At 44.7% G+C, this 27,999-nt stretch overlaps 1 protein-coding gene across 1 annotated transcript; it reads right to left on the bottom strand.

Annotated features, from left to right (window-relative positions):
- Positions 1–27,980, bottom strand: ARPC2 (actin related protein 2/3 complex subunit 2). The gene is made up of 11 exons (XM_045777508.2): positions 27,825–27,980; positions 27,527–27,608; positions 19,672–19,706; positions 18,022–18,134; positions 13,789–13,834; positions 10,748–10,934; positions 10,000–10,093; positions 4,416–4,542; positions 2,759–2,859; positions 2,205–2,305; positions 1–458 (listed from the first exon to the last, which is right to left on the bottom strand). Exons 2-11 carry the CDS (start codon positions 27,598–27,600, stop codon positions 434–436), a joined length of 903 nt encoding a protein of 300 aa, XP_045633464.1. The 5' UTR covers positions 27,601–27,608; positions 27,825–27,980; the 3' UTR covers positions 1–433.
- Positions 27,981–27,999: the final 19 nt, after the last annotated feature.

Below are 27,999 nucleotides of genomic sequence, written 5' to 3'. Positions count from 1 at the left end.
TAAGATAGAAAGATTTTCTTTATTAATGACCCCAACCGTATTTCTTTAGATACAGGAGTTTTGAACTCAAATACTTAGGAGAAAACAAGTTAAGATTGCATTATCCTGCAACTCATTACCAGTAACATATTGCAAAGCGCAACAGCTTGGAAAAGGGGGAGGAAGGCCAGGGAGTGAGGGAGGGAAGGTAAAGAAAAGGAATTAAGTTGATCAAGTGGAATTCTTTCTTTTCTTTTTTTAATTCTTGAGAACTATGAAGTCCTTGCAAGCACAGCTCGTTTCTGCGGATTATTTTCCAAACGTGTACAAAATGGAACCAGGACGGAGACTCCCTTAAGGACCTGAAGAGGTGCCACATGAAAAGCTACGATTATCCAGCAGCAAGTGTTGCAGCCTTCAGCTGCCCGCCGCCTCCTCTTCCTGCTCCCGAGACTCAGCGGGATGAAAACGTCTTCCCCCTTCGAAAGCAGAGAGAAGTGTGAAGGCCGGTTTCTGGCTCACCTGTCCTGCCGCCCCACACACTCCCAGACTGGGGATGGGGTCCCAGAGACACCAGCCACAGGTGCGAAGGCGCCTCAGAGGATGCGGGAACTTGGGGCCCGGGATAAGCCCAGCTCCCAGAGAAAGGTCATCAGCTCCTTCTTCGTGCTGGATACTTCGGGGATACCAGGGAGCATCTGTGCCAAGCCCACAAGGACGTCAAATGTACCACGTTAGACAGGACAGTCCCTTGCCCACAAGGTCTGGATGGCCTAGAGCTACTCGAATTTCAGACTGTGCTCAACCGTCTCCCGGGCTGAGAGCTCAGGCTCCTCCTACACAGCTTAGACCTTTTCAGGCTCACAGAGGAGCAGTTCCTTCGATTTTTCACACAGGAGCGGATGCTCAAAACTTCCAAGTACGGGAACTGTGTGTTGCCACGCGGTGACCACACTCCGCGTTACAGAACACTCGCCTGACTTGAGGCTCCCGAGTCCTGGCCTTCTGACCCACCCAGTGTTTCTCCGAAAGGGCCAACTTGGGGAGCGGGCCGGTTCCCAAAGACAGGTAATTTGGTAAAGCAGCCTGGAAGCCAGGGCTGAGAACTATGCGAAACTGGGGCAAAGAGGGGGGCTAAATTTTCCTGTCCTGAATGTCTCACCCACCCCAAACCGAAACCATATTTTTTCACCCCCACCCTGCCATGCAAAGCTCGTGAGTGCTGGATTCTGGCAAGAGAGCACCAAGCCAGGCCTGCCACCCCGTTCCATACAGCCCCGCTGTTCCTGCTGTCTGGGGGCTGGGGGTGTCCTGGCTTCTCCTCTAAAGCCTCTGCCTAAGGAAGTCAGGAGTACCTTAAACTGCTTTTGTAACTATCTGATGTTTCTGAGGTGGAAAATCCTCTGCTCAGGTACCAAGAGTCAGGCACCTCTCATCCTGTCAAGTGGCCGCAGAAACTAGCTTGGCAGGAGAGGCCTCACATGCCAGGGGCGGGAACGTGGAGCCCCGTGCACACCATACCTGCCAAAGGTCACCCCTGAGAGCAGCAGGTGCTGCAAATCCACTGGCTGGGAGGGGTGTGCAGAAGCGTAGTTCACCTCAAGACTTGAGCTCAATGGGCACAGAAGCTGGCAGATAAGCACTTAGTCCTTGAGAACAGGATCGCCTGAACTTCACCAGAAGGGGAACCAAAACCTGACATTTCGCCTCAAGACCTAAATCGCTACCCAAGCTCTAGACCACGCTGGCCTCTCCTGCACAGAGCCACGCACCGGAGGGCTATTCAACATCTCCATCTCTGAGAAAGACAACTTTATCTCCACGCAAAATTCCTGCTGAGAAGCAGACCAGGGGATAAAAACACTTAGGGGGTGGTTCCTGGCCTGTTCACTCAACTACATGTCCGGAAGCGAATCTCCCCCTTTCTCCAGGAAGACCGTGAGGACTGACCTCCCAACTCGGGCCCAAAGAGAACACATTGTATCTCAGTAAAAAGATCCCTTTGTGTTCTCCTTAGCTGACAGCCCCTAGCTCACACCACTCAGGAGTGAAAACCTGTCCATCCCATCTTTACCTGGTCAGGTGGCTACAGGCCCAACCCTGCCTGCCTCTCACATGCAGATGCTGCCCAGACACTTAGAGGGCCAGGTCACCACCATCCACTATCTCCCTCTTGGTGCAATCGGAAAGGAAGGTGGTCCTGCTTGTGAGACCGCCCTACTCACGTGATTGTTTTCATTTCTTTTTTCTCGGCATCTGGACGTGCACGGTTCAGCACCTTGAGGAAGTCAGATGTTTTTGCCCGCATACGTGTGTGAATATAGGCCTGGGAGCAAACACAATGCGTACTGAAGCACTCATGTTCTAGAAAGACAGCTTTGCTTTCCCTAGAAGTTATCAGGAAGGTTTGGGAACATATGCCCTGGGACAGACACAGGGCCATGCAGGAAAGCAGGAGGGCAACCCTTTCTGGAGACAACATACTCATCTTTCTATTACGGGAAGAGGTAGCAGGGAAAGATGGAAGAAAGGCCGTGACATCTTAGTCTCTAGAACATTAGAGTTCACAGTAACAACCTGGACTATAGGAATGACTTTTTTTTCCAAGTAAACTACCCCTAGTGTGGTGCTTGAACTCACCACCTCAGGATCAAGACCGCAGGCTCCACCGACTGAGCCAGCAGGTGCGGCCCACGCAGAAACAACTTTTTATGTTATTAACTCTGGTGGAAAAAAGGACCCGGAGCGCAGGAGCCAAGGCGCCGTGGCCCCCTCTCACCTTCGAGCACTTGATGTGGTAGTGCAGATAGTCCCGGAACGTGTGGATCAGGTTGATGGTGTTGTCCCGAGCACTGGCATTGGTGTGGCGAGGGAACAGCACTGCAGGCAGGGGCACAGACAAGACGTCAGGCTGACATCAAGGCCGAAGGGCGGGAAGATCAGAGCCTACGATCGGCTCTGACCTCTCCCCGCCTGAGGACAGTGCGCTCGTTCCACTATGCCCAGGCTCTGTCAAGGTGTTCTCCTTCAGACGAGGAAGGGATAAATACTACAACCAGGGCCCGTACCAGTGAGTGCAAATGGAGGATATGTCAAGGAAAATGGAGGAGATCACGGTGGAAGACCAGGGCTCCCCCGGAAGGGCTTAGTGCTGGGATCACTGTAGGTCTGGGGTCTAGCCTGTGGCTGTGCACTCAGATCTATGCCCCGACTGCCACATGCCCACTAGCCTCTGCTTCCGTAGCACGCAGTCTCTTGACAAGGTGATACCACTGGTAATGGAGGGGGTGGAGGGTAACTCTGGAGAAAACACCTCATCTTAGACATGAGCATGAGGAAACGAAGCCTGCCTATCTTCCGTCCGTGGTGCTTCAGCCTTCAGAGGCACTTGGTTCCAGAAGAGTCTGTGATTTTGTGGTAAAAACTAAACACTATAAGCTCCAAGGACCTCAACTCTCCTGATGAGGACAGGCAGCAGGAGCCACTTTGGCTGGGGGATGAGAAAAGCCCCTCCCAGGACTCCATGCACTGAAGCCCTCCTCACCCCTCCCTTCGGCTTTCTGGAATCCTCTCCATCTCCTGCACCTCCTCTATTCAGGGGTCTTGGCAGCAGTAAAATCCTCCAAGTAGGAGGATTTGCTAACATGAAAAGGAATACCGCAAAAGAGAGGGTGGGAGCTCTGTGTCAATTTGCCCCGAGAAGAAACGGACAGCAGAACAAGAGCTAACGACATGGCACAGGATCTAAGACGCCAACGACTGGACAGTCCGTGTGCCGTGAAGAGAAAGGCTGCCAATTACACCATGCGGCATGCCTCACTGTAAGCGGCACCCCACCCCAAAGACAGTCACACGAAAGAAAATGTGTAGCTTCAATTTCATGAAATACGGTAAATCGGTGGGCTTGTCGCCAATAAACAGGTACACCTTCAGTACTGAGGTGACTTAAATTTCACAAAAGGCAACATTTTAGTGGCTTCAGGTGCAGTGTGTGAATGAGCTGTTATTCCAAACTGTGAGGTACAATCATGAGCCAGCTCACTGGTCTGGAGCAATCCTAAGAAGGGAAGACTTGAATTTCTTCAGTGGAATAAGTGAATCATGGCTAGACCTCTGGCTTAGTAAGCAAAAACCCAAGAAATGCCAAATGCCAGAGAACTCCCTCCCACCCAGCTGCTTAGCAATGCTTATGTGGTCCCAACTCTTAACACTTGACATCGGGGCTATATTTTTTTCCCCCCAGAATTTAAGAAACACAGGGAAAATAGAAAATGATTATGGCACACCCTCCTATAGTCACAGCACTGGCACAGGAGAACGATCTGGTACGCCCGCTTGTGCCGCCTTCACATTTTAACAAAGGTGTGTCCCGGTTTAGGCATCCCGCGGCGGGAGGCATCAGAGGCGCCCCGACTCGGCTACCCCGCCCCGCTCACCGAAGGTAATGTAGCCAATGTTGTCGCCCACGGCAGCATCGGTGTCTTTCAGCTCCAGAGGAGGTTCCCTGTGGCTGAAGAGGACCTGTGGGGCTGTGTGGCTGGCTCGGCGGCCTTCTTTGAACTCCTGCACAAAGCAACCAGAAGAGAGTCTGACGTCAGATGAATGGCAACTTCCACTACAAGGCTGGCCCTATGGGTGCGACCTCTGCAGCACTCCAGACCGGCAGATGTCTAAGAAACACCTGCCGTGAAGTATGACAGTTCCGGCTGCTACCGATGCGATCCGGCCTCAAAAAGCAGAGACCACAGAGTACTTAACAAGGCTGATCTTCAAAATGTGGTGAGATCTTTTTTTTTTTTTTTTAAAGATTGTATTTATTTACTTGAGAGAGAGAGAGCATGCATGAGAGAGAGGGGGAGGGGGAGGGAGAGAAAGAGAAAGCCAGCCAGCGAGCAGAGGGGGGAACAGCAGAGGAAAAGGGGAGAAGCATGTTCCCCTCTGAGGAGGGAGACCAAGGCGGGACTCTATCCCAGACCCCGGGATCATGACCTGAGCCAAAGGCAGACGCTTAACCCACTGAGCCGCCCCCACCCCGCCCCGGGTGCCCCTTATGAGAGCATTCTTAATCCAGTTCCCCTTCTCTTGTTTTGGAACAAGAGAGGCAATTAAAGTTCGTTGGAGACTAAACAGACAACCACTGCAAAGCATGTGAGAACCAGGTTACATTTAGGATTAAGGACTACTGCTGATTTGTTTCTTTTGATTCCATGTGAAGAGGCTGTGTTTATCAGGAAATCTTGAATATCTCAGGGTGCATGGAACCCAGGCTCTAGCTTGCTTAAGACTCAAGATAAAATCTTAACCCCTTTCATCTTTGCCTGAAAGCCTCTTATGAGCTGGTCCATTTCTCACCCCTCCCACCCCCATATCTGCTTCTTCCCCTTTTTGAAAACTAGGCCTTCTCAGGGCTCTGGACCTTTGCACAAGTCCTGTTTCACGGAGGTATCTCAGACCGTTACTGTTTAGAATCCACCAATCTGAATTTTAGACTAAATGTAAGCCCTTCTTGGGGGCAGAAGACAACGGAGTTAAAGAAGCTAAGTTGTTTTAGGGCTGGCGGAGGGGAGAAGGCTGCGTGACTTGAGAAATGAAAGCCCGATTGTTAATTCTGGTCTTGAATGGCTACGGACTCAATCACCACCACTCTGCCTAAGAGCTCACCACTAACAAAAAGAGCTCACTAACAAAACGTCCCCACCCTCATCAAAGGCCAGGAAAATGAGGATGTAAAAACCAGGCCATTCCTATATTTTAATCTTCAAACCTCAAGCTTTTCTAGTGCACACATTCCTATGTACATACCAAAGCGATACAAGGCATCCCTGTCTCAACCCAGGTCTCCAAGAACAGAACTAATTTTCCTGCAACGCCAGTAAAAAAGGATGATCCAAATTCACTTGAGTGATAGCAGAAGGATGGAAGCAAGGGCTAGGTAAAGCCTCAGAGTTTTAGGAGTACCGAAAGCATGCTTATAGGGCTGTTTAGTCTGCAACGCTCTTCTGCTGCTAGATATGACCTCCAATAGACTCGGGGAGCTGGCCTCTATCTCACGGGGAGTTCCCATGTCTTCTAAGTCTCTACCATGGCACTTTACTATTCACTAATGAGCCTGGCTTCCCTACCAGGCTGTAAGCTCTGTAAGCCAAGGATCCTCCTTTATTACTCTGTATCCATTTCTCTTCCTTCAAAGAGGCTGGCTAGCACATGGCTTGCTGAATGGAAGCAAGCACTTTCTATCATAGCTGACTTAGTGCTGTTGTACTGTAAAGGAAGGGACAGGGACTACGCTTCCATTAGTAGGTAGGGACACTGCGCACTGGGTGGCAAACCCTCGGCAAATTAGTGGCAAAAGAAGGATAACATCTGAGGAATTCCAACGCCCAGTCGGGGACCTCGCCTGTTCCATCACCCTGCCTCCTGAGCTGGCACTGCCTGGCTTCTAAAGCTTGGTGGAAGATAAACTAACAGAGCCAGGTTGGGTTAGCTCCCTCTTATATTTTGTTCCTCAAATGAAACATATTTGGAGAGGCACGGAAGGAGTCAAGATCATTCAGAATGGAAATTCCTAAAGCAAAGCTTCTGAGATTACCCTTCTCTAGAAAACACTACTTTTCATTCTGCAGAGGGGTTGGGAGGTTTTCTCACTTCTTTTATTTTTACTCTTTAGCTACCCCTCCCCCAACCCCGGGGGGGGGGGGAGAAAATAGAACAGATAATAACTGCCAGCATTTTCTCATGTTTAGTAAGTTTCTCGAAGGTTCCAAATCACTGGTACTTGTTGGCATTCACGCCCAGATGGGGTGTATCTAAACCCGTGGTGACATATTAGCGTGGATTCCAGCAGTTCTCTGTAAGGAAAACCACACATATAAGATCTGGTTAACAATTCACTTCTGATTTGGGTCTATCCTTTAGGCACTGTCACATCTTTGGTTTCTTCTTGGTGCGCGCTCTAGAATAATACTTAAAAAACAATCAACCAACCCACCCAAACAGTTCTCCTTTTTCATTAGGGTCTTTGTCCTGTACGTGTCCGCAATGATGCCTCTTTTTTCTTCCTCCAACTAGGATGTCTTTTGAGTATCACAATACTATTTCTCTCTCCCATCAAAGCACAATCTATGATTGCAAGTTCAGAATAAATCCAAATATATACATAGAAACTAAGTATATGATAAAGGCAGCATCTTAAATTGGTAGTATATACATGGGCCTTGAAACAATGACAATTGAGACCAGTGGGTAGCCATTTAGAAAAAACGATGGATCCATCTTTCACACCATATACCAGGAGAAAACTCCAAATAGGTAATCAAAAGATTATGTGTAAAACATGAAACCATAAAAATACTAAGAAATAATACAGGTACATCTCTTTACAATCTTGGAGTAGGGAAGGAGTTTCTAACTATGACTCAAAATCTAGGAGACGTAGAAGAGACTGACCGACTTAACTATGTGAAAATAAACTTACGCGTTGAGGGGAAAACCCCCCCACAAACTCTAATGACAAACTGGAAAAAATAATTGCAACTCCTACCATAGATAAAAGGCTAATCTCTCAATTATATAAAGAAATAGCAAAGATCAGTAACCCAATAAAAAAATGGGTAAGAACAGAAACATCTCACAGGAAAGAAAAAGAAATAGCCTTCAACATAAAAGATTTTGGACCTCGTTCCCAAGAGGATGTAGACACCATTTTTAATCTATCAGATTGGCAGAAATCTGAAGGTCTGACGACATACTCTGGGAAATCAGGCTCTCTCATGCTTTTTAGGTGGGAGGCAAAAGGGTACAACCTCCGTGGAGGAGGACGTTCCTGACTTTGACTCAGTGCTCCCACTTCAGGAAAACATCCTACAGCTATATCCGGTAGACAGGGTCCTCAACATCCTATCTTCACGACTGCCTAAGAGGCACATTGCTTGTGTCTTGTCCCCGAACATACAGAAACCAGCGGTCTCTGTTTAACTTTTCTTGGTTACGGGGCTGATGCTAAGACCTAAGAATATGAAAAATATTCTAATTCACCATACTCTAATCTCCAAAACTGTATTGTTCCTAATGCTTTTCGCAGAACGAGCAGTGACGTGATATCTACCAGACTTTCTCTAGTGCTCAGCTTGCATGCCGACATCATGCACCAAAGGCAAACACTAGAATACCCATGTGCGTGGGGAATGGAAACTCCATCTTCTTCCTAAAGGCAGGAAGCATCCCTCAGAGTTGGTCTGCCGACTGACAAAAGCAGGAATCGTGTTCTGACCAGGTTGGAAGTCCACGCCGGCAGGGGGAAACCCACAAAGGCCCACAGCAAGCAGGTCAGTGACCAGGAGGAACTTCAAACAGTGTCCCTGGGTCACAGCATTCTGTGCTAGGCATCTGCTGTTCTAGGAATTTAAAATAACAAAGCCCAGGAAAATTCTCAGATGGTTTATTTTGGGGTAAAATCCAGCAAAATAAGCCCAGGTTTCTAAGGTCATTTCAAATAAATGGCCCCAGCCTTCAACTCTGGGAAGGAGGCAAAGCAGACAGCTTCCCGAGCACAACCTTTCCACGTTCCTGGACACCAGATGGGGCCGCATGGTGCCAGTCTAGTCACTAACTAGAGATGCTGTCAGTGCAAAGATGCAGAGACTTTCTTTTCCCTTTTAGACCAGTGCCCTACCGCATGTACTTGGAGGGAGGAGTTTAAATTCATATGCAAAAAAATACACAAAAATCTCCTAAGGAACAAATCTCCTGTAAGCTCTCCAAGATAAGGTCTGTTTAAAGCATAAAAATAAGTTAAGATGTCGCCTGGAATAAAATGGAACAAGACTGGTAAAAAACCAGCCAAATCTAAATATATACTTCATAGCTTTTAAAATTAGTTTGTCAGTCTGGATTCAGCCCAATTTCTAAGCTACTGCATTTAATTCCCCTGTCAATTCTGCCTAAAAACAGATAAAATGTCTGTCTGGGAGCTTACATTTGGGACCCAAGATATAGGTCTATATATCTGTGTACACACACACACACACACACACACTCAAAGTTTAGTACTCTCAAATGCTGAAAATGTCAATATTCCAATTTTTCTGCATAGTGGCTCCAAAATCAGAGTTTCTGATTAATCAGACTAAACACAAAAAGCCACTAGAGATGGATGAAATTGAGGCTCTCACTTTCGAGTATTTCCTAGCCGCTCAGAGAGAATACCCATAAAATAGCCTCACTACGTTAAGCACAACCATCTTTCGACTCTATGTAGCAAACAAGATTCTGTCCCAGAATTCTTAGATCTCTTCACCCTGCCAAGAAACAGGATACACATACAAAAGGTGTCTGAAAATCGAACCACTGTACTAGATACTGAAAAATCAGCCTGGGTATCACTTCAACGACGAGCTCTCCTATCTTAGAGCCAGCAACTGGTTAGCAGACAGCATGACAAAGCCACAGTGGGGTACTGTTTCAGACTGGAGTCCAACTGTACTGGAAATCCAATTACAAAGTGTCCCACTAAGCCCCACTCCTCTTCTTGGTAGGTGAGCTGCTTCTGAGGTGGTGACCTCAGGCAAACTCCGGCCAATCTGCCTTGCTGTCTGCTCAACGACTCTACCCTATGGATGTACTATCTACTACTTAGGAATTTTCTAGAGATTCGGTTCTGAGAAGACTTTAGGACTAAACCAAGCCAAGAACGGACCTTGTCAGAAACTGCAGGAAACACAAGAGGGTAGGAAACGTGACTAAGCTTTCAATCGAAGACCCTATGGCAGCAAGGGCGCTTAGAACTCAGTCATACCATGAGTATGTTTAATCCTCAATTCACTCTCCAGTCCAGTCCTGCAAAAGGCTAAAGGCACTAAGGAAAAACTACGTGCAGTGAATTTGGTGGGAGGTGCCAGCACCCCCAGAGCGGCCGGTTCTTTTTTCTATGCTCATGGTGTGCTTCAGTGCCGAGGTATAAACCACGACACCACGGTGACCCGACCCCCCCACCCTCCCGCTCGCAAGACGTCCGCTCCATACCTGCATGAACACTTTTCCAATGACCACATCGTCATCATCCTTAAACACTGTGCTGAAGACTACTGTGACTCTGTCCTTTTTAGATTCAACATACCTGAGGGGAACAAAACCCATGAGGTAAGAAGTACAGAATCAGCATGAGGTTTTGTCAAGACCTTGATCTCCAAGTGAAGAAGGTGGGTAAAGTCCTAAATCTCTTCGTTCACAAAACAAGGCATGCTAAGGGAGACTCAGTATGTGTGGCCAACAAAGTCAGTATAACACATGCACGGCCCCGAGAGAGGCAGGAGAGGAAAATCACCGAGTTAGCTGGTACTGACTTGTCTGTGTGGTGGGACATGGAATCTAGGGTTAGTGACTCTCAAAACTTCACTTTAAAAAATTTCTTTATATACTAGGAGAGTCCTACTATGGAGATGATCGAAGAGTTGCACACACACAGAACATACGGCCCCCTCTCCCTCCTCGTTACCCAGGCTGTATGACTGAAGGGCACCTTCAATAGTGGTGTCTTAAAGGAAAGCACTGGATTTGCCTTTCATCTTTTGCCAACTTCTGGTATCTGGAGACCAGCAGAAGTGGCCCCCTTTTCTCCCCTGTCATCTACATCCTGGCTTAAAGAATTTTATGAGAAAGACATGTTAGGGGGATTCACACAATAGAGCTTAAGGTCTGACCTAACTGTGTATCTTTCAGTAAGGGCACGTAACAGCCACACCCAGGCTTTAGGACCAAGTTCTATACTCACATGGTCTCATCATCCCTGTAATGGATAACTGCCCTGTTCTCTCCTTCCTTGCCCTCTTCTTGGAATTGGAAATATTTCTCAAAGACGGAGGCAAAACAATTTCGTTTCAACATGCCAGCCTGATGCACAATGGAATCCTTGGATGCCGGCAGATTTTCAAGGTCATATAGCAAAGAAACATTGTATCCTGGAGGGGGGAAAAACAGTGGTTATGTTAAAACCAAAAAACTGCAGGTTTCAGTGATATTTTATTGTTTCACTGTCCATACTTTTAACCCAGGTAGATTGCTGTCCATTCTCATCTGCCTCAAATGGCAAATGAGGGAAGATAAAACTTTAATTCTTGCAAAACTACTGTAAATACACACAGCTAATTAACAAATGCTATGCAAAAATTTGAATCAGTATCAAAGATGACTGATTACAAATAAGGAATAGGAAGAAGCCATAATCCAGGAACTTTGAGTAGAAGTTTAGTGTTTCAGACACGTAGTGAAGGGGGCACTTGTGTATGCTATCAAGATGTAATAATATGAGTTACATATTTTTCTCTGATGGCTTAACTGCCAAGTGCTAACACAAGTCAGCAGCTGGATAGCTTTTTGATTAAAAAAAAACCCCAAAAACAAAAAAACCCTTACATACCATCACAAACCCTTTGTCGAAGGAGGCAAGGTATAGAAAAATCTAAAAAGTGTGTGTGTACCTCCCCCATAGCTTTTACTTGTATACGCTATAAAAATCTCACAGTGTTTTAAAATATTTTACTTCATTTGCTCTCTAAGAATTCTTTGAAGTAAGAAGGCCGGATACGGTTATTCTCATTTTAGAGGGAAAACAAGTTCAAAGGAGCAGAATGCCATGCTAAAGCAGCATGATATACAGGTGTAGGCAACTCTATTTTGAGTTGAACAGAACTGGGTCCAAATCCTGGCCCTGCTACTGTGCAACCCTGGACAAACTACCCAACCTCTATAATTCCTGCATCTATTTAAAAAGGGTGGTGAGATGGGGGAGGCTCTTGCGAAAATTTAGAGAGCATACAGTATTCTAAAGTGCCCGGAACACAGGTCTTCAGTAAATGGGACCCGAAGCCAAGTCTGCTGACCACTACACGCTATTCTCCCTCTTTACAGCATGCTGAGTTCGAGTCCCAGCAAACAAGGTTGGGACAACAGATTAGCTAATCAAACAATTAACACATGCCAAAAAGCCCATGGGTGGCTTTGCAGTGTATCTGTGCATCACTGAGGATCACTTCATATTCTAGGTAAGTGCTGGGAATAATTTTACCAGAATTGTACTGAATATCTTAAGCATTTATACTTTGCACTATTGAATTTTTTCCTAAGAGCATCCCTGAGGTCTTTTTTGGATTGATCATCACTGAGAACATGGGCTATCTCAATCTCTGCTCTAGATTGTGCTTAGCATATTTGGCACTCCAATATTAAATAATATCAATCATCATTCCATTTTGGGTACCTGAAAACCAGATAAGCAAACAGACTACAGGATTATAAGATTAGATAGAAAATGAAAATATTTAAAGTTGAGGTTTGTTAGTTTTAAGAAGCCAAATAAACTAAGTGAAACTACAGCTAAAGTCAGACTCTAAATAAGGCTTTGATAGGATGAAGAGAAACATACTGAGGACAGATTAAAAGTAAAAATCTAGTATGGCCTGGTGAGACTCCCAAACCTGCCCAGATAAACCCACAGAAAAACAGGAGGAGACACACTACTTTCACACGTTTTTATACTCTGCACTTGTATGAACACAAAGTGTGCAATATGGCAACGCCTGTGCTTTTAGCAGGAACCAGAAGAAAAGGCCCAGGGACAGAAACATGAGCCCTCTGTATTACACTCCAGTGGTTCTCATAGATTGTAGGATCTGAGCTGTGTCAAGCATGCCTGAGAGTTCCAACACGATTTTTTCTGTTCTAGTTCTGTTTCTTTCTTCCTTCTTCTCTGAAATTCCTTGATTCCTCTTAAGGCCTACAGTGTTACTTAATTTTTGGTTTTTATTTCTCGATATACTTTTACCATCAATTTGGGGATGAACACATTCCAGTGTTCTTTATGGACTGCAGTCAATGCTCCCACCCACAGTATTCCTAGTAACAGGTTACATCCCCAAGACATTTGATATTTTGTTTCCAGAGCATAGAGAAAAGGGGAAGGTCTTCTACTGAGAGTGGTGAGGCATATCACATTGTAAAAATGAAAACAAATAAGCAAACAAAAACCACACAAAGGTTGGGGGAGGAAATATGCTAGCAAAAGGAACAGCTGTGAAAAGACAGATGCACGTTCCTTCTTAGAACAATTTGCTAATCGAGGTACCACAGGAACAAAATGCGAGTAATATAATGTTCAAAAGAACTTAACTACTTGGTCCTCATCAGGGGGCCCAGCTAAACGCCTCAGAATTGAGACTCCCACTTATTCACAAGGAAGAAAATACTGTTCAGTTTTTCTGCTTTAAATTTCCTGTAAAGCAGTAGGAACATAGCTGTTGTAATCAAGGAAGGCCATGCTGCTTTTGAATTCCTCTGTCGGCAAAGAGGCTATTTATTCTTTATCAGAAGAATGGATTAAAAGGAGAGGCTGTAATTTTTGTTCCTTGAATACGTGAGAATAGTCATGTTTCCTCCTCCAAATGCGCAGAGTACAGAAAATGGGGTTACTAGGGGCTGGGGTGAAAACCAATGTTTGCTCAGTCTCAAAAGGCATTTTAATCACCATGAGCAAACAAAAGTGGCCCACTGGTTGCCAGTTACTTGGCTCCCCCACATAAATGTTAAAAATGACACACATCAGTTCTGCAAACCACACTGTGTACCATTATTGGACAAAGTAAAGCCCCTTTAAAGCTATTTTTATGGAGAGGGTTGAAGTGCAAACTGGGTTCAGGCAGAAATATTTGTAAAATGAACAATATTTAAATGAAATGCTTTGGTTAAAAAAAAAAGCAGAGTACAAACAGGACAGGTCTTTTTCCCTGTCCCTCCACAGTTGCTCACACTACTACATACCTGATTCGGGATTTACCAAGAAACTCCCGTACACCCTCTTTAATAGCTAGAAAATACAAAAACAAATGTTAATCCAAAGGTCATGATAATGCCATTATTTTTAAAGCACTGTATTTGCCAAGCTTCTTCTAAGCCAGAATTCTTCATTCGGTGGATGGGACACCGGACATAAGGGGAAGCAGATATATCTGAGTTACCAAGCAAGTCACTCACGGAACTGAGATTAAATCCAAAAGGTTAGGGGCATCTGTGTGGCTGAGTCCGTTAAGCATCTGCCTTCGGCTCAGGTCATGATCTCAGGGTCCTAGGATGGAGCCCCGCATCAGGTTCACTGTTCAGCAGGGGGTCTGTTTCTCCCTCTCGCCTCCTACTAGTGTTCTCTCTCTCTCTTTCTCGCTTTCAAATAAATAAATAAAATCTTAAAAAAACCAAAACCCTGTTTAAAAAAAAATCCAAGGTTAATCTAGGATCTGTTTTTCAATCAAGGCTCATCTTTTACTCTTTTAGGACTTGGTCACACCCTTGTATGTTCTCTGTTCTCCTCCCGACCATATATCACACACAACCACTTTTGTTTTCAAGATGCAAAAGGTTGCCAAACCCAAGTGAGAGCAGATTATGTTCGTTATCAACTAAGTACAGGCCGAACCAGTAACCAAGGTGGTTGAGGACATAAAGCCAGAACTGTGGGAACAGATTCCAGTTAGCTTGCTTATCTTGGAAGCCTTAAAATTATTTAGCTCATCATCAGTTTTACGACAAAAGACAATAGATCACTGAACCACAGCCATTTATTTATATTGGTGGGTCACAGAAGGTTGTACTCTCTAAATGTTATTCCCCCCCAAACCCCGCCCCCCCCCAAACCAATACTTACTACTGCTGGCTACTCTCCAGCTTAGGGGAGTAAATGATAAAACAGGAACCCTTTTATACCTTCCTATTTCTCTGTCAGTGTGACTGCTTCACCTGGTGGAAACTGCTCCTAGGCTGACAGTTTAAGAAACCTTCTGGAAAGACTAGTTCCGACTTCAATGTTATATAGGCTACATTAAGCAGAAAAGCAGCTATCTGATGATAGAAAAAAGTAAACATTAGAGCCATCAGAACTTAATAACCTTTTTGATATTTAGTAGTCTTTATATGTTTAAGAGGCCAGACATGGCTTAACCCTCATTAAAAACATGCTTAGGAAGGGAAGGTGTTGTTACTATTCCACAAGATGGGAAAACGGAGGCCAATATACGTAACAGTGTATGTAAGTGTATGTAACAACAGGCTGCAGGGTTTTGTCTCTATACTTTTAGTTTCTCAACACTATCTCACCACAAATACACTAACGATCCTCTGGAATTTTCTAGGATATTAAAAAAAAAAAAAGAATACTTAATTTATGACAAGTTACCAAATCAAAAGTGAACAAAAGCATTAACTTCTGTTTTAATCGTAAGAGTTACTCATGCAGGTTTTACAGGATTCCATCAGCCCGAGAAAGGCAGTGCAAACGCAGGCGGTACCAGAGGGGAGCTCCATGGGGGCAGGCTCTGGTCTGCACCCACTCATGCCTGCACATGGGGACTGGCAATAAATAGAGCTGAGTCAATACTGAGGTTTTCTTCTAATCTTCCTTTCAACGCACCCTCTAGATATTAAAAAAAAACAACAACAACAACAACAACAAAAGCACAGCAGCAAACCATGTATTTTAAGTCCTATTTGAAAAAATTATTACATGGTGAGGTTCTTTCCTTTCTGTTCTTAAATACTCTTTTAATATTCCACATATTTATTTCACCACTTTCCTATAGCTGGAAGAAAAGTCTCTATCTGCAAACTATGGGAACAGAACAGACCTCAACACCTGACTGTGTAAGCACACTGGTTTGTATACAGGCAAACGACAAGTAATGCCATGTGCAGTTCCGATCTGGTGACCACAGCGTCACCGTAAGGTTGTCTCTTTTACAGAAGAGGAAGTGAAGGGAGAGGTTAAAGGTCACAGAGTTTGTTGGAGGCAGAGAGACCTTCGGTCTCACCTTTGGGGTCTTATATACCAGTTCTCCTAAATAGTCTTGGGCGGGGGATAACGGGCACATCCCATAAGAATTTGAACTAGCATGCTGTCTCTGAGCTACAATATTGTACCATGTGCACTATGGGTACTTGGAGGAAGGGGAAATTAAATGTGGAAGAAAAAAACTTAGCTCCTAAGATTTAGTTTAATTCCAAGCTTAATATTCTGAGATCTAAAAGGGCCTTAGAGCCAAACTTATACCCTGTTTAACTCCTCTGCTCCTTCCACTTGGCAAAACCAGCCAACACTTCCCTGTTAATTTCACTTGCACTGTTAACCATGATTCACTTTTCCACTGAGTGCTCCCTCTTCCAACCTGACACCAGGAGATGGGTGTCAACCCATCCGTCCTCACCATCAGACTTTCCCGCCCTAGCAGCAGAGAACTTTCTGCCTTGAAAAGGGTCTTGGGCAAAGTAGCAAGCTTCCTCTGGTTATGACAGGCTGGTCACTGTTTAACCAACGGAGAGAGTCATTTACTGTGCACTCTGCTCCAAAACTGTGCGTGTTACTTGCCCCGCCCACTTGGGTGGATGGGGTTGGTTCTCAGACCCTGCGGGATCTATAAGAATAGCACTGTGTCGTGGAGCTCCAGTGTGCAGAAGACACAGACTGGAAAGGAGATCTCAGAAATCCAGCTTTAATGCTTTCTTTCCAAACTGGGAAGAGTATTATCATTGTGCCTGCATCTTAAAGAGAGAGGACTGTCTGGGGAGAACGATTACACAATTTTGAGTTGTCTGTTCAAAGCTTTAATAATTCTTTTCAGGTAGTCATTTTATGGCTAAACAAAAGTGGGGCCATAAAATAGTCGCTTGTTCCCTTTTGTTCTTAATCTGGTCAAGAGAAGACCTGGCCACTAATTTTTATAGAATCAGCCTTCTTATGTTTTATGAGACTTGGTCTTCCTCCTGAAGCTTTTTTTTCAGGTAAAATCATCCTGAATATAAATTCTCTACATATTTCTTCTTCCCTTGAACTTATGAGGCAAATCAGAAAAGGTTTTGGCTCTTCCCTTGAATTGCTGGGACAGATAACTGCAAATGAATAACTAAGAGAAACGACTGCCTATGGCTCTTGGGACATATTTGTTTAATATCAATTTTAGTTTTATACCAAAATATTGAGAAAGATCCTGATCTTTTTTTTTTTTTTGCAAATAGCCTTTTCATTGAATAAATTTTAAATATTTCAAAAGTGCTTCTCTTAATCAGAAAGAAAATAGAAATGGCCATATCTTCATTTACCAGATTAAGGAGAACCTAGCTTGTTAAAACTAAAAGATATCTGAAAACTGATTCAGGAACTGAGTCATACTTCCTGCTCTGAGACCCAACCACAACGTGTGCACACTGGTGTAATAGCATTTTCTTTCTTCCATAAATGGCTCTCCCCAGAGCAAATACACTTCAACAGGAACCAAACCTGCCACTTTAGCTATATAAAGAAGCCAGTGAATAAGGCATGGCCATCAAGAATTTCAAAATGCATGGACAACCTTTCTTATTTCCCTTATGGTAGTCATAAGGAAGAAGGGAAACTTAAAGTGGCCAGCTCTAAAGAAGTTTAAATCAAAAAATTTAAAGGGTGGATTTGTGCCTAAATTCCCAGAATGAGAAATTAAGACCATAAACTTTAAAGGCCAGAGCTACATGCCTGCTTCACAGTATTACAGAAATAGAATGGAACCCACCTCAGTCTTGAGATAGCTACTTTTTAAGTAGGCTCCACAACATCGAGCCCAACTCGGGGCTTGAACTCATACCCTGAGATTAAGACCTGAGCTGAGATCAAGAGTCAGATGCTTAACTGACTGAGCCACTCAGGCACCCTGTGATAGCTACTTTTATACTGGCCAAAGAATGTATTCTTTGGTGCATTTTTGGGGAACTAGAGCTGTTTTTGTTTTCATTGTTTAGGGAACATCTTTATTTTTCGGTAATAAAGAACAAGCAAAGAGCCAAAGCTTTTTCTGAAAAACACGCTGCTTTTTATCATTATGGAAAATGGAATCAAGAGCCCCTGGTTAGCTGAGCAAGCTGCCCAAGTGGCCAGTGCCGGCAGGAGTGGTCAGTGCCATAGACCTTCTAGAAGCGGCAAGCTGCTGATAAAGGGTGAAGAGGAAACAAGAGTCCCAAGGAAAATGATGTGGAACATACCTCATCAGCACCATGTGCCTGAAGTTCCTTGTAGAATTTCAAAGAAATACTGACCATCACTTTTGTTTTGTCTCCATTAGGATTTGAAATATGATAGAGGACTCCATCGAAATCTGTGAGGAAAGTAAATAAAACTGCTTAACTTGGGAATGGGAAATAAGATCTCAAAGCACTTGCCTACTTTGTTACAGGCCACAAGGAGGTCCCCCTTGGAAGTAGGCATTTAAGTAAAATGGTATTTATTTTAAAATCATGCAGAAAGTCAGCAAAAACACTGGGGTAGAACTATCAAGTACTTAGCTCTTCTAACTTCATTACAGCTTGGTGCTGAATGTATTTTTTTTAAAAAAGCTTTTGTTGTGATGTATTTTAAACAAGCCCACAATATAACATATAACGGACTCCTAATTTCCCCCATGTGACTTCAACAATTTCAACACACGGCCGGCCAATCTTCTTTCACTTAGATGTCCCCTCCCAATGATTTATTCTGAAGCAAATCTGAGACATCACATCACTTCATCCATAAGTATTTCAGAATGTATCTCCAAATGATTTTGGACACCAAGTGTCTTTTTTTTTTTTTTTTTAAGATTTTATTTATTTATTTGACAGAGAAAGAGAGAGAGAAAGAGAAAGAGAGGGAATACAAGCAGGGGGAGCAGCAGGGAGAGGGAGAAGCGGGCTCCCACCGAGCAGAGAGCCCGACCTGGGGCTTGATCCCAGAACCCTGAGATCATGACCTGAGCAGAATGCAGACGCTCAATTGACTGAGCCACCCAGGCGCCCCAAAGAATAAAACAACAACAACAACAACAAACAAAAAACCCCCACAGCTACAATACCATTGCCAGGCCTAAATTTTTAAAAACAACTTCTTAATATCAAATACCCAGTCAAGTGTTAAAAAAAAAAAAGGTTTTAAAATACTATTGTCTTATTTGAAGATCCAAACAAGGCCCCCAAACTGCATTTGGCTACTTCTCAAGTTTCTTCTAATCTATATAAAGGCCTCCCCTCTCTTTGGCTTCTATCTTCCTGCAGTACAGAGAGGACTTAACCCTGTGTAGTTCCTGAAGCCAGGTGCTGAGTGCCATCACTTTAGGGAGATTGGGTGTTTCCAGTGGGAGGGGACAGGGATGGGGCCTGGCCTCCAGTCACAGCACTTCAGAGCTACAAAAAGTCTTCTGAGATCTAGTCTAGTACCCTCACTTTACACAGGGTGATTGTTTAACTCCTTGAAGTCCACACAGCAAGTGAGTAGTATCGGTATCTAATTCTTTATAGGGAATAGAAAGCAATAACCTCTCTCTGACTTGTTGAACAGGTCTCTAGTATTTTCCACATTTCCCTGCTACTCCAGTGCTAGGCAAACTGAGATGAAGGCTACTTGGAGACAGTAATTTAATATTTCCAAATTAAACAAACTTTAGTTTATACCACAACATTAAGCCCAAACTTTTAAGATATCAGCAGGTAACTTTACACAGTTTAATAAATCCATGAAATAATCATCTAAAACAAAGACCTCGAAAAGACCTGACAATCAAGGGCTAGTACCCCAAATCTCAAAACGTATTTTAGGATTGATTTTGTTTTTTATTTTTATATCATGCCTTCTCTTAACAGGGCTGAAGTAAGGACACTTACCTGCAAATGTTACTTCTACTGCTTCTGGTTTGTTACTGCAAAACAAAAGAAAAGTCCCTTAGTTAAGACAGTTGTATCGCTGTCTGCCTTCAAGTAGACTTGCTAAGACTCCCGAGCTTTACTTCAGATCGAGGCGTTCTGGACCAATCTTAAGCTTACTGCTGACCTGAGACCACAACTCATTTTCTCATGTACCTGAATCTGGACTCATTTAAGGTGGAGGATACAAAAAAGCAGCAGGACAGATACAGCTTTTGTTTCCCAGCTGCTGTCGAATCTCTGCCATGGCTGGCGTTTACCTTCAGTTCAGAATTCCTTTAAGACTACAATATGCACATCTGTACGAGAACTACGAAATGCTACTTTTGATTAACGTCTCCCCCACAGGACAGTAGTGATGCACGTGGAGGTAGTACATTCAGCAGGAAAGCTGCTAAAGAGAATGCAGAATGGTTTCAATTTACTAAAGATGAAAGGATAATTCCAGGCCATGAACAAAACAGGGAGTTCTATACCATTTCAAAGACAGCCTGTAAGTTTCCTACACGTCTTTCCCTCTCCCTTAATGTCAACAGAGTACTCACCACTCTCCTTCATGAAGCCCTCTTTGACTGGTTCTATCATAATTTTGTTTTGAAATTCCTGTGCTGCACTTGCATAGAAAGCGTAGCACAAAATAACACTGGGGAATCACTGGGACAGTCAAGACACCAAGTTTCCAGCTTTAGCTTTTCATCAGGACCATGTTTTCAGACAGATTAACACCTGTACCCTTTCGTTTTCTCACCTACTCATCTATAAAATGGGAGACTACCAGTGATTGTACCCACCTCATAGAACTGCTAAAGATAAAGCAAGAGAACAGATACAAAACAACTTATCCTGAAGGCAATGAGGACAGCCTGATACTTTCTGCACAGCTCCCAGCTCAGCCTGGTACAGAAACTTCTACTCGATAAATGCTGCTGAGTTATTACCTCGGAGGCATAACATACATCCTAGCTATCAACAATAATGGTCAATTAACCTCCTGTGAAAAGCAACCTTACGTGATTTCCCCACTTCTCCTCAAAGCCCAATGGTAGGAAACAAAGAAAGACTCCACGGTTTTATCTCTAACTACCTAGGACTCCAATGATTCCACTTTGTTTTATGGACCAGCAGACAAGACACACAATTTCCACATTTATCCTTGCCTAATTTGCTCAAGACCTCACCATCAAGTCCATCTTTTTTATACTACCTCCGCTCCCTCACCTGTAAAGGAAACCACAACTGAACTGCCCTCTAGGGTTGCTGGGAAATGATGGAATACACAGGGTGGTTTATGAGTGCTGAAAGCTGCTGCAGATGCTACACAATACCCTTCCAGGAAACTGGCTTCTGTGACGCATACGGTGGCCCTGTTGAAAAATCAACCGATACAAGTCACATACGGAGTTCCACTCTACTCCTTCACAGCCATCCACGTGTGGTATAGGAGAATCCCTCTGGGAGACTCTAAGAATCGAAGCACCGAGTGGGTTTACAGAGAAGCAGTGGGCTCAGAATATGATGCGAAGAGCAAGAGGAAAACTTAAATCGCTTCTTATCTTTCATTTGAAACTATAGCCAGGAGACAAAGACAATGAATGGCCAACCACCATTCCTCACCTCTAAAAAGCAAGAGCAAAGGAAGAAGCAGCACGAACATTAATCCATGGCTCACTTGAATGAACTATGAAGAGGCTGCACAATGGGAGGAAGCCCCAAAGTATATCTTCCTGGGGAAGGGTGGCTCTGCCAAAAAGTCAGGGTGGAGGGTTGTGGAAGTCCATATTGCATCACTTAGTAGGTGGCTGGTTTTTTTTTTTTTTTTTAAATCCTTAGGCTTTAACTCACCCAACAAAGGACTGGGTTCCTCATTCTCCTACTTCATTAACAGGAGAAAAATTAGGTATAAATAAAAAACCTTAGGGTTCCAAGCTGTAAACATAAAGTTGTTTTTTTTTTTTAAAGTAGGCTCCATGCCCAGCATGGAGTCCAATGCAGGGCTTGAACTCATGACTGTGAGATCATGATCTGAGTCGAGATCAAGAGCTGGATGCTTAACCAACTGAGCCACCAGGCGCCCTGCCCCCCAAGCTATAAACATTTTAACTGAAATTCTGAACTTCTCTAGGCTGTAAAGTTCCCTAAGCACAGATCCCCACTGGGAGAAGTTGCTTAGGAAGAGCTATACTAAGGGGTTTGCTGCCTGACTTGGGAATATTTGTCAGATCATCACCATTAATATTTTAGTTTACTATTTATGGCTGCACAATAGGTTACAGAGCAGACGGGCTGTAGAGGAGAGCATTTGGCCAAAGGAGTCTTCCTGAGAGGTCATGTGGGAGTTACAACTCTGTGCCCCAACAAGCAGACCACAGCAAGAGTGAAATATACCAAACAGGACAGTGTGTCAATTCCAAGACTAGGGTGTTTGTTATTTACTTTTGTGGTTTAAAACCATGGAACTAGAGGGGAATAAGACTGGTCTGGGGGAAAGTGGACCACTTTAAGAGGCCCAAATGATAAATGGATTAAGTTATTTTGTTTTACCATCTGCTAAAGTTTCAGATGCTGGGAATGAGTTTAATCACAATAAAACCAAGCCCTTCAGAGCTGACTAGTCAACTCAAGTCCTGTCACTTACTGGCTATAAACCACACTCATGTTGCTCAGATGTTGCTGAGCCTCAGGATCCTTTTCTAGAAAATGAAGATTAAAAGGTTGCCGTGAAGACTAATTGAGATGACATGTGTACAGGAAAGTTTCCCAACCCATGTCTTGTGACTAAGTTACAGACACGCTGAGATAATGATCCTCACAGCCCTCAGGGCAACCCAGCAGCAGGATCTCTAGGCTAGACCATTTATTCAAGTGTGCCATACAAATACCATGTTCTGTGTGACAGATCATAAGTAAGGTTAGAAGTCACCAGTGCAGGGTATCTGCACAGTGCTTAATGCAGATGTCTACTCCCTCCACAGCTCCCAAGAGCCCTAGTTTTCTCAACTGTAAATGGGAACTGCTGTCACACAGGCACATTCTAAAATCAAATGAAGTTATGATTTCAAAGCTTATAGCAAAGTGTCTAATTCATAGACAGTGATCGATGAATTAGTTTTTCTTCTAGGTAGAGTCAGAAAAGACTAGACTTTGAAGCCATGGTTGGGAGAAGTTGTGGGATTGTGCTAACTCCCAGAATCAGGAATTGGTCAGCACTATAAGGAGAAACAGAACCCTATTAGTATCAGTGTGGTAATGTCTGGAATCCTAGAACAAACCAGCTAGGTGAGTCCTCAGGGTTACTGACTGGATAACACAAGACACTAAAACATGTTCAATTCATTCAGATGGGTTTCAAAAGCTATTCTTAAAATCCTTAGGAAAAATTTTCTTCTATTCTTTTTCCAAGGAAGCTTCTAGAATGTCACCAACCAATAAAGAACTCCTGACAACTGCATTTTCCAATCCTCTTTTCTCATTAAGATTTTGGAATTTTACTCCTGAAGGCATCCAATTCCCTGTTCTGGGCATTTATGTGCTTCTTCTGCTTACCTCTTCTATGAGCTGAATGAGAGAAATTATTGAATTCTGCTATCTCACCATAAAGTTTTTGATCACTCTCCAGTTAATTCCCCTATAAGGCTCCCATCAACCTATTTGAGCAAAGACTAAAAAATGTGGTCCCTACTCTGCTAAGCCAGATCCCAAAACATGGAGAACAAAGATGATCTAAAAGCTGATTCACACAGTATCACAAGAGTGATAAATTAAGCACCTAAAGGAATTAAGATCCATTCCACCTGGCCTCATCCATTCTTTCAAGAGAACAGTTACCGAGCTAACTATATATATAGTGAAAATGCTGGGAAAGAAAGATGACCAAAGTGGTAGGCCCTGCCCTTAAGGAGTCATCAGTTTCGTGGAGTGTAGCTCTGGGGCCTCATGCACGCAGCGGTGGCGAGGAGGTCAGAAGCCACGCAGCAGTATGCAACTATAACGACCTGTAAAAAGACCAACCAGACCATTCTATTTCTTCTAGATACTTAAAAAATGTCCCAATTCCAAATCACTTCAAACCAGTCTGTCTCTCTGAGGACACATGCACCATATTTAGGAATGAGAACAAGGTATCAGCAAGATTTAATTTATTCCTTTCTCAAATTTCTCCTCCCACAGTCCTTGCCCACCCCAACTGGCACCACTTGCTTACTGAGCTTCACTCCCCCTCACACAACCACAGAGCCCCACAATATGCACAGCTGTGGCAAGGAGCCAGCATGCACTTAAGATCAACAGCAATTTGCATCTGATAGCATTTCCTCAATTCTGGACTCTAGACTAAGTTGACAGGCCTAGCTTCCGAGGCTGAAACTGTTCTTGATGCGCAAACAGTATCAAAAAAATTAATCTGCCAGATTACTTCTGTTTTAATTGGGCACCTGGGTAAGAATTCCTAAATGAAAAGGCCATGCTGTTGACAAGACCTGCACGAGCTTATCTGCAGTGCTGAGCATGGCTTCTTAATCAGCATATTCTCTAAGTGTGCAGGCTGTTGAGGAGACAATTTACCAATAATTACCATTTTGTGACGATATAGGAACCATTCCAATAAGTCATTTTCCCAGGAGTGTGGTAGGAAAGAAATAAAAAGCAATTTGTTGGGAATGAATCTTAGGGTTTGTCGGAACTGCCTCCAAATTAAAAGGTGATCATGCCTAAATGTTCAACAGTTTAGATAACAACTGTTTTACCCAAAGGAAGTTTAGACTCTTAGTAGGATGTCACAGGCAAGAAGATTCAGCAGGATGGTCTGAGACATCAGTTAAAAAAAAAAAATCAACCTCAGGAGGAAAATTACTGCAACTGTATTCTGAAGCATATACCACAGAACTATTTTTAAGACTATCTCATGCTTGCATTTTCAGTAGCTGCAACAGTGCTAGTGCTGTTCAACAGAACTTCCTGCAATAATGGAAACGTTCTACGTGTGCTGTCCAAATATGGCTGCTACTAGCCACATGTGGCAACTGAGCACTAGAACCGGGGCTGGTGTGAGGAACTTAATTTTAGTTTTATCTCGCTTTCTTAAACTTAACTTGCTACAAGTAGTCACTGGCTATCATACTGGACACCACAGAGTTCTGAGATTCACTCCGGAAAAGGCTGCTCAGAACCATACCTTCCCCAACTGGTTTGTTCTGAGAAGCGTAAAGCCCGATTGCACTGCCCTCTCCCAGCAGGTTCCCACACTGGCAAAGCCCTTCCAGTTGCCAGGGTTTCTCCTCCAAGCCACTCCCCCTCATTAACATTTCTCTCCCATCTCCACCCTAACACACCTCACCCTTTAGCTCCTCTGTAACTTTTGCCAATAGGCTGTCTCAGAAAGGCCTCCTTTCTCTGTTCCTGATTGGTGAACACTGATAGAATCCCATAAATGTTTATGATGATCACACTAGTCATTTTTTGCTGGAAGTTCTGGTGTAGCAGGCCTGCACCTTGATAAATGCGTTAACTACTTCACTGCTGCCTCACGGTGTATGCCTGGAAACTCACAGCGGGCTTGGCTTAGAAGCCATTTTCTGGTGGCTATTACATCTGCAATCCCACCTACCTCCTACCTCCTAGGCCTGCTATCAGAGTCTCTTCAAAGATTTTCAGAGCGATTTTCAGCAGAATACGTTTTGAGCCCACTTACTTAAAGTCACATCTCAAAGGGAAGACAGGCCATAGTAAAAGCCAAAACTTGCTGCCCTACCCCATATCCAACATTGCTATAACATTTATTTTGTTAAGAAATGTCCTAGAAGGTCTAACTTATGCTTCCAGACTTGAGTGCCTATTTTAATTCCTCTGAAATGGTACTTTGTAAGAGTTAATTTTTTTTTAAAGATTTCATTTATTTATTTGACAGAGATAGAGACAGCCAGCGAGAGAGGGAACACAAGCAGGGGGAGTGGGAGAGGAAGAAGCAGGCTCATAGCGGAAGAGCCTGATGTGGGGCTCGATCCCATAACGCCGGGATCACGCCCTGAGCTGAAGGCAGACGCTTAACCGCTGTGCCACCCAGGCGCCCCTGTAAGAGTTAATTTTTTAAAAGGAAAAGAGCTGACGTTCTGGATAATGGGCTTCATTTTGGAATCACAAATACACAAATAGATGTGAATGTACTTCTACACTGCAAGGCACGCCTCTACTTGAAAATGAACAGGCATTTATCTTGTAGATCAGCTTATAACCACTCAGGTCTCATTCTTTGCTAGTCTGGACTCGAGAATGCATTTAACAGGTTCAGCTGTGAAAATGCAGAAGTTAATTTAACTTCCTCCTATGTGCTACACTGCTCAAAAAAAGTACCCAGCAATCACCCAAAATAAGACTCTGAGCTGATTCACTCAGACATTTAAAATGCAAAGGAACTGGTGAGACTGAAGACAAGAAGCAAGTTAGCTTAAAATATAAGCAACTGCAGCCCCTGGCAGGAAACAGTAGCTACTGCTTACTCTAAGCCCTACTTCAACGAAAGCCGTGCTTTACTTCACAGATAAAATCTGTGACCTTATAAAACAGATAGGAGACACAATATGTTCAATTTAAGCAGTGGGTTAGAAGTATTTTTTTTAATGCCTCCAAGCCACAAGTTCATTATGAGCACTTAGAATTTCCCCTGCACCAATCCTTCCCCATCTGCAGATCTCCAAGCACTTACTTTTCTCTGACTAGTTCGCAGTTCACCAGAAAGTTTGTACTTATTTCCTCAACTGTGCAACCAAGAGGCGAAGCCCCAGCCTCACAATGGGGAAACGAGGCAAAGGGACTGGCTACAGGCCACCAAAAATTAGAAGCTAAAAGCCAAATCTTTGGCTCACGTTTTAAATATTAGAAAAGCAAAGCAGCTTTGAGGGAGGAGGTTGTTTTCCACTGATTCGTGTGTTTCACAGAGAAGCCTGCCTTGGAAATATGTGCTAACCTACCTTTTAAAAGGCCAATGGTTAAAAAAAGAAAAAAAAAAAAGGTTATCTGAGAACTTTATAGACTTTGGATGCTTGTAAGTGTGTACCTGGGCCAGGATTACCACATTAAAAATCACAGACCTGGGGTCTTGTATAAGAGTTTAAGATAAATGGGTGGGGAGAGGAAAATTAGAACCTCAGAAGAGAGATATGGGAGGGGTGTTGATGGGGAGACTACCAGCTTTGCTTGAGAAATATGTAACAAAATGGCCAGTGTGTCCTAACAGTAGGGTCCGGGGAAGGGAAACTAGACAAGTCCCGTTTTTCCGGCTGCAAGACTGGGTCTGCTTTCAGTCTTGCCTCCAGCTCCTTTAGACGAAGATGTGGGGGTGGGGGTGGGGAGCAAGAAGGCCGGTGGGGATCTGGGCCTGCATCTTCTTCCCTCCTCCAGTCCTGGGAATTCCTGGAAACTCCTTCCAACCCAATCTCAAACGGGCTTTCCTGGGGTTCAGAACAATGACGGGGACTACACAGGGAAGGGGTCCCCTGCACGCTCCAGAAGGCAATGGGATCCTCCGGCCGCAGTTCCGGCCCCAGCTGCCCTCACGTCCCACAGGTCTCCTGCCCTTTGGCACGCGCGCTCTGGTCCACTCGCCGCTTCCGCATCCTTCCTCCGAGCCTCTCCCAACGCATCTCTGCCCCTCACCCCACCGCGCCCAGTCGCCTCCCACGTTTACCCTGCCGGGGGGCCGTCCCCACACCCGGTCAGGTCTCCCACCTCGTCCCTCCAGGTCTGGAGGACTGAACGACACTGCGGACTAGCGGGGGTCAACTCTGCCTCCCCCGCCACCCACCGGCCCCGGGCGCGCGCTCACCCGGCGGCCGCGTTCTCGAACTTGAGCGCCAGCGTCTCCTCGATGATGCGGTTGTTCACCTCCAGCAGGATCATGGCGGCGGCTGCCCCGGGCAGGGGAAGGAGAAACAAGGGAGGGTGAGGGTGAGTAAGGGAGGACAGGACGGAGGGAGCGGCCCTGCTGCCCCTGAGGAGGGGGGTTGGGTGGGGTAGGAGGTCAGGGGAGAGGGGAGAGGGACAGGGGTGTGCGGAGAAGGGGAAGACGAGAGCGCTCGCCCTCGCACGCACTGACTGTGGAGACACCCACCCACCCGACCGACCTGGCCCCCGAAGCCTGAACCCGCCTGCCGAGCCGCCGCCGCCGCTGCCGTCTCACCGACAAGCCCGGTCCCCGCCCAGCCCCCGGCTCCTGCCGGCCACTTCCGCTCTCACACCCACTTCCGCTCGCTGCCCGGACGCGCGGCCCCGCGGCCCCGAGGCGCCATTTCCGCTTCG

This window comes from Ursus americanus, chromosome 1, assembly GCF_024610735.1.
Source record: "Ursus americanus isolate L20-20 chromosome 1, mUrsAme1.1.p, whole genome shotgun sequence".
Lineage (NCBI taxonomy): Eukaryota > Metazoa > Chordata > Mammalia > Carnivora > Ursidae > Ursus > Ursus americanus.
This window is presented reverse-complemented; position numbering and strand designations above follow the sequence as displayed.

Bases quoted from the DNA above. Each gene is read 5' to 3' on its own strand.
- ARPC2 (XM_045777508.2), bottom strand. From the start codon at position 27,600: ATGATCCTGCTGGAGGTGAACAACCGCATCATCGAGGAGACGCTGGCG. The intron at 10,935-13,788 runs GTATGTAGTAGT...TCCCCCCTCCAG, and splicing joins CTTGGTAAATCCCGAATCAG to GATACAATGTTTCTTTGCTA. The intron at 10,094-10,747 runs GTGAGTATAGAA...TGTTCCCCTCAG, and splicing joins TACAGGGATGATGAGACCAT to GTATGTTGAATCTAAAAAGG.